The following is an 11951-nucleotide window of genomic DNA, read 5'->3' on the forward strand; positions in this document are numbered from 1 at the left end:
TAAAAATATGCATAACCAAATCACTTTTTCAATCACACTTGAAACTAACACAATATTGTAAATCAAATATACTTCAATAAAAATACAAAAAAAAATTAGGCAAAAAAAAATAGTTAAAAAAAAAAGTACTTCATTGACATAGGTTTACTCGAGATACCAGTAACACAAAGTGAGTGAACGCATTGTCCAGTGCTCAGCAAAGCACCTGATGTTCAGAGCTAAGAGCCCAGTCAACAGCAGTGGATCTTATCTGTCTTGTTGCTCTGAAGTCCCTTCTCTCCCCAGCCCCATCCTCTGTGAACACCCTCACAGCCTTCATGCAAAATATCAAACAAAAAAGCCCCATAGCTGACCCGTGGTCATGCTCCCCTGGAGGATGGACTTCAGCTCAGTTCAGTTCAGTTCAGTCCAGTCGCTCAGTCCTGTCTCTTTGCAACCCCATGGACTGCAGCACTTCAGGCCTCACTGTCCATCACCAACTCCCGAAGCTTGCTCAAACCCATGTGCATCGAGTCGGTGATGCCATCCAACCATCTCATCCTCTGTCATCCCCTTCTCCTCCTGTCCTCAATCTTTCCCAGTATCAGGGTCTTTTCCAATGAGTCAGCTCTTCACATCAGGTGGCCAAAGTATTGGAGTTTTAGCTTCAGCATCAGTCCTTCCAATGAACACCCAGGACTGATCTCCTTTAGGATGGACTGGTTGGATCTCCTTGCAGTCCAAGGGACTCTCAAGAGTCTTCTCCAACACCGCAGTTCAAAAGCATCAATTCTTCAGTGCTCAGCTTTCTTTATAGTCCAACTCTCACATCCATACCTGACTACTGGGAAAAACCATAGCTTTGACTATTTGACCTTTGTTGGTAAAGTAATGTCTCTGCTTTTTAATATGCTGTCTAGGTTGGTCATAACTTTCCTTCTAAAGAGTAAGTGTCTTTTAATTTCATGGCTGCAGTCACCATCTGCAGTGATTTTGGAGCCCCCCAAAATAAAGTCTGTCATTGTTTCCCCATCCATTTGCCATGAAGTGATGAGACCAGAAGCCATGATCTTAGTTTTCCGAATGTTGAGTTTTAAGCCAGCTTTTTCACTCTCCTCTTTCACTTTCATCGAGGCTCTTTAGTTCCTCTTTGCTTTCTGCCATAAGGGTGGTGTCATCTGCATATCTGAGGACTTCAGCTGCCCGCTGACAAATGGACTTACAGGTTGGAACTGACGCTCTGAATGACTCCAGATTTGCTGACTCCGCAATCAGAGAGACTATCACAGAGCATCAGATGGCCTCGTGATTCATGCAGCCTGCTGGCCATCCTGGGAAGTCCCTACTCAGAAGCAGGGCCTCAACTAAAACCGACCCAGGGACAGTACCTGCCCCAAATTCTGCCAGGCTGCAGACTCCGGAAGGCCCTCGGCCATGGTTCCATTTACTAAAGCTTTATTTGTGGAGGACCCACCACAGGAGGAACTGTGCTAAGTGTTAGAGATGCAAAGGTGGGCATCACACCTGGCCTCAGAAGTGCTGGGCACGTGGGGACCCAGGCCACTGAAGGGGCGGTCTGGAAAGAAGGGGACAGCACATGCAGCTCTGTGGTGCTCCGTGTGGGCCGGTGCGGGCCACAGACAGGTGCACCCCCTCCTCACAGCGACACAAAGCAGGCTTCCTGGAGGAAGCGGCATCCAGGCTGAGAGCCGAACTACAGGAAGGAGCCAGTCCATCGATTGTGGGAAGAAATGTTGAATGAGGCTGGGGGAGCAGCATACGCAGCATCCTGGTGACAGGACTTCGGACACACCCTCATGGGTAGAAGGTCTCTGGGAAACAGAAAGCGCTAGACTAGATCCTGGACTCAGAGGGAGCGGTGGTGAGAGGTGGGGCTGACCGAGAAAGCAAGGGCCAGGTCAAGGTTAGCAGACTCCATCCCCCGGGAGCAAGGAGGCAGGCCTGGAAGTGTCTGAACCAGGGAACCGAGGTGATCAACTCGGAAAGGGAGGCGCAGCATGCCGGAAGGCCAGCGGAAGGCATGGGGTCCCAGGAGCAGCTCTGGTGCCATCAACAAGAATCAGAGGAATAACTGAACAGTCTGAGGGGCGAGGGGAGGGACGGGGCGCCGGCAGCTGGGAGATGGGAAAACTAAGAGCAGCGTTTAGGTCTCTGGTTTCAGGAACTGGGTGAACAACCAGGAACTTGGTGTACAACTCCGTTCTCCGAAAAAGGGAAACAAAATAACAACTGGGTTTGGAGGAAGAGGTACAGCTACGGAGGCCAAGCTCTGGAGCCGGCAAACTACAGTTCGTGAAGCCTGTGGGCCCCAGAGCCGGCACTGCACAGCAAGAGAAGTCATGGAGGTGAGAAGCCCTCGCCCCAGCGCTAGGGTTGGGCACAGCTGGGGACAGCCCCCTCGGCCACGAAGGCCCCAGGGAGCCAAAACGCATAAATGACAGTTTTTTTAATGTTTATTTAAAAAGTCTTTTTAAAAATTGGAGACGGACGAGATTCTCTTTAAATCAACATGACACCGTCATCAAAACTCAAGATCCCAAGAGCACTATTTGGAGTCGAGGGGTCCTCTTCAGAACTAGTCTTTAATCCCACTTCCCGCCCCACTGGGAGAGGGAGATTCAGGGACCTAGGGGTTAAGGATGACCATACACATTTCCTCTCTCTTTACTAAGGTAGCTCTGAAATTCAGTGATTGCCAATTGCTTTCTGGTTGGGAACTTTTCCTCCTGCCCCTGGCAAATGACAGTCTAAGGTGGGCAAGTAATGCTAAACGTGTCCTCAGGCTGGTGCTTGGGGGAAAAGCAAGCACCGCTGGACTGTCCTTGATTGGAGCCCTGGCTGGAGTTCAAGGACATTTAGAGGACATAGAGGATGAGAACAGACACATTTAGTACGGGTACAGTATATATATTTCATCATGTAATCCTCATATTACACATTGTTTAACACACATTCTCATCTCCTTTTTACAGAGGAGAGAACTTAATAGCAAAATTACCACATGTAGAAGCAGATACTCTAAAAACAGCTCACCTTTGAAATACTCCATGAAAGCCCATTTATAAAATTAAAAAGTAAAAATCATCTTGCATTCTAAATAGCATCAGGCTATCTTGCTCAAACCTGGTGATTTTTGTTGTTCATTAAAAAGGTGGATCTCTTTTAGCTTACATGTGAACTACGGTTTGTTTGTTTGTTTGCTAAGACCCAAGCGATGTGAGTAGAGTGATGGATGGTTCCATCTTGTAGACCTTTCAAATGTCTTTCAAGCACAAAAATGTTGGGAACATAGAGCAAATCTTTAAATTTAACATTATAATGAGCTTCAACATCGTGCGACTTAAAATAACTTTTCCTGACACCTGTCTTTCCTAATCCCCAAAACAAAAGAGTTAAAAGGCTTAATGAATGACAGTGCACTGCGTCTCATTAACTGGATTGATGGACCTGCTCTCTCCCTAACGGCCGTCTTAGAACGTTCTCGCCCACGTCCACCTTCTCAGGGGCTGAGGTGCTCTGACAACAGAACAAGCTCACCCAGTGATTTCTGGCTTCAAGAGCAGCCTGCCTTTGTAGGCATTCCCTACAAAAGGCTGTTTCTATGAAACTTCAATTACTCCATACTGACATTTCCATTTTTACCAAGTCATCCACTTTATCCCATCTTTAGTAGCTGGCAGTGAGCACTTACTTCCTTCAACTTCCTCATCTTTGCAGGTTTTCTGGGAACTATATTAATATAACTGCAAAAGAAGAAAGAAAAACCTAATTAGAAGGTAGATATTTAGATTGAAAATTTGAGCCTCTTTGGAGGTGTCTCCTCTTTGGCATCACAATATCCCACTCCATATCAACTTAAAACTAAAATCTAGAGCACCGTAGATGCCCACGTCAACATACGACAGCAATGTCATTGCAGGAAAATATCCACGCTGGCCACGGTTGGCACCACTCGGGAAAACTGTCCTCAAGTGGCACTGCTTTCCCTCACACATTATTTATCACAGAGGAACCTTGGGAAGGACTCAAAGAGGAAAACTTTAGGGGGTGACTCGTGGCTCTTCCAGGGTCCACTACCGGCCAAAGTCAGGGTGGAGACCTGGATGCCCCGCCCAGCTCCCTCACGCCTGCCCTGTCCCGCGTGTCTCACGGAATGTCGTCGTGGACCCCATCCTGCCAAAACCTGAACACTGGAAAGAGCCACAGGAATCAAACGTGTGTGAGCCCCACAGGTACAACCTGGGGGTTTAACAACCTGGGGACTTCTGAAGAGTCCTCCATATGCCTCAAAGATAGAACAGATGTTCTTAATGATAAAAAAGAATACATTAAAATGTATATGTGTTAAGGCTTCCTTCTGATTTAAAACAATTTTTTACGTGTTTGGGATTGTTCTTGACAATGATTTTAGAGAAATCAGAGAAAGACTGACTAAGAGTTGGCAGATGGAAGGAAAGACATTTTTAAGCGCTTACAATGCAGTCAGGAGTCACAAGCTCAGACGCCTACGGAGGCAAGTGAACGGTGATGCTTGCAAAGGGTGGTGTTAGGGAAGGGTGGGGTCTGCGGCTAGAGGAGAGAGGGTCCCTCTGAGACGGACGGGGCGCGTAACTCCTGGGCACTGTTTTCCTGTGGAAATGTAGGCAACTAAACACTCAGTCCTTTTAAACAGTAAAATCCTCTACTTTTAATGGAAACCGAGATTTCACATTACACGAACACCTCCATGGTAAAAGGCTGCAGCCAACTCGAACCTTCGAACACTGTGAACTGAAGAAACTGGGCATCTTCAGTCACCACCGTGGCTCGTAGGCCCTTCCACGCACACTTCTGCTCGTCTCCAAAGGGGCGTTTTAGGGTTGGATCCCCAAATTCCATATCTGACGATGAACATTAATCCCCCAAATGACACAACTTATTATCATGAGATGGAAAACAGAAGGTAAAAATAAACATGGGAAAATTAAGGCATAAAAAGATTGAACAGCCACAAAATGCCATGTATTGTCTCCACATTGCCTGCCGAAGAACACCGAAACAGAAAGAAAGAGGGGATAAGTGATGCCTCGGAGACCCGGTGGGCCCGGGGCATTAAGCCAGGCGCCTGGAGGAGGTTTCTGGGTGGACCCAGGTTTCCTTGGGGGTGGGGGGCTGGGGAGCAGGAACTTGAAGCAGAGACTAGATGCTCGTGTGCAAGGGGCATGGCCCCCTTGCTGCTTCTGGAGAACAAGAGCAAGGCAGAAGCCCACCACAAGGACCACACTGGGCATTTCAAAGTGCTGTGTCCACTGCATCCTCACAACCCACACTGGAGCAGACATCAACGGGCCCTGTTCTACGGATGAGGAGGCAGAGTCTCAGCGACGCTGCCCAACCGGCCACGTGCTGCCACACGGGCAAACCCAGGACCCTGTCCAGCCCAGGTCTCCCGGCTCGGACACCACACTCCTCCTCCCCTGGCGTGCTGGCCTCTGCACATGCTCGTCCCCCTCCCCGTCTCCTGCTAGTGCTCAGGTGCACGTGGGGGTTAGGAGACTCGCGGACAGACCCGGGTGCCACCGAGCTGCCAGAGTTGACCAGCACGTTCACTTTTTATCTCAACAACAAACTCCTAGGGTAAACAGGAAAAATTCCTACCATGATTCAGATTCTTTGGGGTCTCCCTAAACACACACGCATATGCATACACATACATACTCACATACATATATACACACGCACACATACATGTACATACATGTGTGCACACACCCATACATGCACACATTGTTCACACATGTCTATACATACAAGTATGCACACATGTGTGCACACATACATACACACACACATACACAATGCCCTGATCTACATTTTATTGTGAATACAACTTTCTCAACAAATCATTAATTCCAAGAGTTATGGGACATTTATCTTTTAAGTAAGTATTGGCCTACAATATTTTGTTTTATAGAGAAAAAATTCTATTTCTCATCTCAAATTAATTTATTCCAGAGAGTGTAGGAAATGTTTGAATGATGACTGGATTTGGGTAGATTTTACGCTGCTTGTCTTCTCAATGTACCATTTCACAGCCATTATTATGAGAAGACCTCCAGGGCGGTTCATATATCATCAGGTTGCACTTCAAAGTTCATCCCCTGGCGGCACAATTAGAAGCTTATTTGCTGGTGGAAATGAATTTTAACCACTCAACGGCTCAGCAAGTACAGAATATACATTCCGACAAGTGCTAGCTCACTGATACCAACATAAATTAAGCCCAAACAGTTTTCAGAGCTTTATTCACCAACATCTGGGTTCCAATTTCATACTTCACTGATCTAAAAGGTAGTGAAGAAGCGAAATCCAAATGCCTCTCTGTATTGAACTCTGCATGCAAACCCCTCCCATCCATTTGATAGCAGTGAAGGTACATGGAAAATGCAAAATAACAGAGGGTCTCCACCACATGGGAACCCCTCCTCCCCTTCCTGCTCAGTGAACTGGATCACCTTCCATTCCCTAGAGAATATAATCATCGACCTTAAGAAACTCAGGAAGAAAAACATCTCAACGTCTTTCTCAACATTTCTGCCATGAGTCCAAAACATTTTAAATAAGCCCTGACAAGTCTCTCCACCAAATGAGAGTCTCCTGCATCTCCTGCACGAGCAGGTGGGTTCTTTACCTCTGCACAACCGGGGAAGCCCCAATCCAAGTGCTACCTCTCAGCAGCTGCGATGTCTGTGATTTTCCTTCAAATGCAATCGGATGTCAAGTTTGCACATTTGCAGATGCCATTAAGAACTTAGATCACAAGCCAGCTAGCTCAGAAAACACCTCTATCTGGGTGGCCCTGAAAAACTCAAGGTACTGACAATTTGGAGGGCCCTTTGGAGAGGGAGCATCCTGGGCATTTGGGAGAAGAAAATGGAAATCCACTCCGGAAACTCTCACTTTTATCTCAGGCTTGAAAGGATTTCCTCAAAAAACAAATCCCGTAGAAAAGGAGTCATTTGCCATCAAAACCTAAGTAAACTAACAAGAATAGCAAGGACCACAAGAGAAAACCAGGTGAAATAAGAGAAAACTTTCAAATACTGGGACTGTAGGTACAGATCACAGAAGGACAAGACTTCAATAAAAGACAAACTTGAAAATACATGCAGGACCCAGAGACTCAAGAGAATGAAATGGAAGCTTTGAAAAAGAACCAGGTAGCATGTTTGGAAATGAAAAATTAAATGATTTAAAATGCAACGAATAGGTTTGAAAGCGTAGGATACACAGGCAGAAAAATTAATCAGAAGATCTATGTGAAGAAAGTGCCTAGATTACAGCACAAAGTTGAAAGAGAGAGAGAGATGAGAAAGAGGAGGTTTGAGCCAATGAAACAGGCCCACCCACACCCACCCAGATACCGGAAGCAGAGAGAGAAACCAAAGCAGAGACACCATCTGAAGAGACAGTGGCTACGAACTCCCCCAGAGCCGACGACAGTCACCGTGCCAGGACTCTGGAAAATTCAATAAATCTGCACTTAGACAGACCACTTAATGCACAGTACCCAGAATCAAACAATGTGCATTTCAAAGAGCTAAAAGAAGATAAAACATTACTTTCAAAGAAGCAAATGATGATAGCTGATTTTTCATCAGCAACCACTGAGTTAAAAGACAATGAGAAACGCCTTCCATGGGCCGAAGGACACTGTCCTCCACAGATTTATGACAAAAATACATGAAGAAAAAGGATGAGAAGACCTCGGCTCTGGGAACCGTGGACCAAGAAAGCCTGATCGACGTGTCCTCTTCAAAACAAGTAAAACTGGACAAACTAAAAGCACACCTCTGCAACATAATGAGATAGCGAGGAGTTAGCACAGTCCAGGAAAGGAAGGAAACAGAAAGACAAGAGCCTGATGTCCGGGGCCACTTTGGTTTAGGGGTGGTGGCTGCTGGGAGCAGAGACCTGAGAAGAACCACAGACAAAAGCGCTGGCTCAGGGCCCGCCAGCCACGGGGTCGTTATGACCCACTCTCCTAGAGAACTGGGACCCCACTGGCTGCACCGGCACAGTAGGGAGCATCCTGGCTTCCAACCCCTGGGTGGTCCGAACCTTCCCACACTCTGAAGCTGTGTCAAAGTGACCATGACCTGGGATGACACCGTTCAACTTATTTCTGGAAATAAGTTTTAAAAGTAAAAACTGTGCAGCACACAGAGATAATGAGGCAGAGGGAAGAGAAGACAGCCTAACAGAGATGCAGCCGTAACAAGAGCCGCTGTGGCTTCAGGCGGAACCACTCCTGCCCAGGGGAGCCAGCAGCTGGATCTCCCATGGATGCCTCACGACACAGATGAAGCTTCCTGCCATGGGAGTGAGCCTGCGAGCACCTGCCCGGGTCAGGCCTTCAGATGTGACTGCACCAGCATCTTGATTACAGACACATGAGTGTCTCTGAGGCAGAACCACTTGGCTAAGTTGCTCCGGACTTCCTGGTCAGAGGAACTATGAGACAATAAACACTGTTCCCACCAGTAAGCTTGCATGAATAGGACATGCAGTAACAGATAACTCACATGCTCTCCGGGAGGAAGTCTCATCCACGTGCACCAGGAGATGGGTAGAAGAATGTGCACAACAGTGTGCTGACAGCATGAAATTTGAAACAACACCAATTATCCACCAATGGATTGAATAAATAAACTGGTATATCAGTCAACAAAATAATACCTAACAGTGAAAACAAATGACCTATACTTACATGCTATTAACATGGATGAGCCTCAGAAGCATATTATTGTATGAAAAAGCAAGTAACAAAATACACAGAGCATAACTGCATTTACATAAAGTACGTAAAACATTGGAAAAAATGTATCCTTCAGAGATAGATTATTATGGAAAGATGATAATCACAAAAGCCAAAATAGTGTTTCCCTGTGGGCAAGGGATGGGAGTGGATGTAGGAGGTTTTGAAAATACTGGTCATTCTCTTTTCCTGAATCCAGATTGTGGTTCACACAGAGGCTGGCTTTATTACTATTCTTTAAACTACACATAAAATTGCACATACTCCTCTGTATATGGGGCTTCCCAGGAAGCTCAGTAGTAAAGAATCTTCCTGACAACACAGGAGATGCAGGAGACACGGGATACTCAGATTCGATCCCTGGGTTGGGAAGATCCCCTGGAGGAGGAAATAGCAACCCACTCCAGTATTCGTGCCTGGAGAATCCCATGAACAGAGAGCCTGGGGGGCTACAGTGCATGAGGTTGAAAGAGCTGAACACGGCTCAGCAAATGAGCACGCACACACTCCTCTGTATACATGATAAATTTCACAATAAAAGAAATGGCATCAACAACACGTGAGAAACAGAAGTGACACCTCTAGAGAGAGACAGGAGACGTGAGTGGTGCCGAGGCAGCCCAGGAGTTCGCGGAGGACGAGCAAACAAGTGCTCTTCGCGCTTCTGCTCTGTAAGGCAGTGCAAGCCGCTCAGCCGTGTTCGACCCTTGGCAACCCCATGGGCTACACAGTCCATGGAATTTTCCAGGTCAGAATACTGGAGTGGGTAGCCTTCCCCTTCTCCAGGGGATCTTCCCAACCCAGGGATCGAACCCAGGTCTCCTGCATTGCAGGTGGATTCTTTACCAGCTGAGCCACCAGGGAAGCCCAAGAATACTGGAGTGGGTAGCCTATCCCTTCTCCAGCAGATCTCCCCGACCTAGGAACTGAACCGGGGTCTCCACATTGCAGGCGGATTCTGCCCTCTAAAGGAAGCCTTTTCTGAGTCCCTGCACCTCGACAGAACTACCCCTGTGCCTCTGTCTGCGCAGTCTCCGCTTTCTCTTCTGCGGTTACTTCTGATTGTGTCTTATCTCCCCGAAACACACACTGAAGGGCCCTTGCAACCTCCCCAGTTCTGCCAGGCTGCCCTCCGGGAAGACGCGCACAACAGCTTTTGTTAAGGAACTGAAGAAATCGTTGCACTGATACGACATTTGTATAACGTGGTACCCAGAGCTTAGCGAAATGATGAAGACTCTCAGAGCAGAGACGGGGGAGCTCCTGGAATAAAAAGTAAGGGTGTGAACATAAGTGTGGTGACCGCATTTGCTGAAAGGCCTCACAGGGAGTGCAATACCAGCCCCAGGCTAAACGAAACGGAATTGAATTCACGCGCTGGGTGGGCAGCCACAAGCACTCCCGACGGCCTGAACCTGGCCAGCTCCATCATGGCTTTCCAGGTGGCTCTGGAATTGGTACGTGGGCCTGCTTGCCAGGACACCTACATCCTCCCCAGCCGCGGTCCTGACCTCTGCAGTGCTGGGGCGGCAGAGGCCGGAAGGCACGTCTGCACTTCCGTAGCTGCCAGAATTTCGGAAATCCCAGGTGCCTGTCCTCGGCAGGGTCTGAATCTAGCAGGCCAGAGGACGGTGAGCAAGCCCACAGCACACTTCCGGAGGCGTGCTCATGGAAGGACGCGCGCTCATGGAAGGACGCGCGCCCGGGTCCCCCGGACGCCAGTCTGGACGAGTCACGACCCAGCTCTGCGTGCTGCTCCGCTCCGCGTGGCCGACTCCTCTTCTCCCCGCAGAGCTTCCCACCTTTCCAAAGAGGCGCGCCCTGGCGCCCTATTTTCACTGCGAGGCCCGCCGCCCCCCTCCGCATCCCCTTCCTAACCCTCTGCGTCACTGATGGTCTGGGGACAGACACCGCCACCGGCGGACGGTGCATGGCGCGCTAGGAGTTAGCGCCGGCCGGGCAGAGCCGGCGCGGTCCCCGTCTGGGAGGCCGGATGCGGCCCCGGTTGGACAGGGGCGCGCGGGCCGCGGGCACTTACTCCAGCTTCTTGAAGCGCTCGCGCCCGGCCGCCACGTACTTGCCGCCGGCCTGCAGCGAGTCCAGCTCCAGCACCGGGTGCCCGCGCGTCGGCGTGAAGAGGCGCCGCACGCCGAACGGCACCTCCACCTGCTCCGTCAGCTGCTCCAGCAGCGCCTCGAAGGTGGCCACGCGGCGCCGCGACAGCACGAACTTGCGGCCCACGTAGAACTGGTCCCCGTTGCGGTACACCACGATGGTCTTGGCGGGCGTGGTGTCCACCAGCGTGTGCGGCGTGCGCGAGCCCATGGCCGCGCGCCTCCTCCGCCGCCACCCGGCCGCCGCCCGTGCGCTCCAGCCGCCGCCGGGCAGCCCGGCCACCGGGTCACCGGGTCCACGGTCCCACCGCCCGCGCTGACGCCAGCGGCGATTGTGACCGCCGCCCACCTGGCCCGCCGCCCAGGAGAGGGGCGGCCTAGCCGGACAGGGTCGGGTCGCGGGCGGGGCCAGGCCTGGCGATGGGCATCCGAATCCCGGCAGGTGAGGCCCGCAGAGCTCGGGGGCAGGGAGGGAGACACCCGCCACGGTGGGGGGTGGGAGGCCGAGGGTGCCCTGGGCCCCACCGGGACTCTCCAGCTGCTCCTCCACCTCCTGCTCTGCCCAGAGGCGGAGAGGTGGGGGTGGTGGACAGGACCATCAGGACAATTAAAACTGGTCAAGGAGGATGCGCCAGGAACCATCCAGAGCACGTGGGAATCCAGGTGAGCAGGCGCGGCTGGCAGGCGGTGCCTCAAAGGTGTAACCTTCAGAAGGCAGCTTCATGTGCAGCAGGAGCAAGTCAAGGGCCTGGGTGACCTTGGGAAGGTCACGTCCTGTTCCAGGTAAAGGCAGGCCCCACCTCTTCAACCCAGACAGAGAATGCTTGTAGGATTATATTTTTCCAGTGGCTTTGATGGGTTTCAACAAACCTTTCAGGATAGAAGACTATGTATAAAGTGCTAAAGTACCTCTGAAGGTACAGAATACCGATGTTATAAAAATATTAATATCTTGTACTGTTTTAAAAAAGTAATAAAGAAATCCTGCTATTTCACAGCCACCGCTAGTTTTTGAACTACCAAGTGTTCCATGAGTGAGT

General features: G+C 49.8%; 1 protein-coding gene across 1 annotated transcript in view; it reads right to left on the reverse strand.

The window, feature by feature from the left end:
• Positions 1-11148, reverse strand: part of DCDC2C (doublecortin domain containing 2C) — a 63955-nt gene extending 52807 nt beyond the window's left edge. Inside the window, exons 1-2 of the mRNA XM_043453598.1 lie at positions 10836-11148; positions 3692-3743 (exon numbers count right to left, since the gene is read on the reverse strand). Of these exons, the coding sequence (XP_043309533.1) occupies positions 3692-3743; positions 10836-11122 (339 nt within the window). The 5' untranslated portion in view covers positions 11123-11148. The remainder of the gene's footprint in view (positions 1-3691; positions 3744-10835) is intronic.
• Positions 11149-11951: the final 803 nt, after the last annotated feature.

This window comes from Cervus canadensis, chromosome 30 (assembly GCF_019320065.1).
Source record: "Cervus canadensis isolate Bull #8, Minnesota chromosome 30, ASM1932006v1, whole genome shotgun sequence".
Classification (NCBI taxonomy): Eukaryota; Metazoa; Chordata; class Mammalia; order Artiodactyla; family Cervidae; genus Cervus; species Cervus canadensis.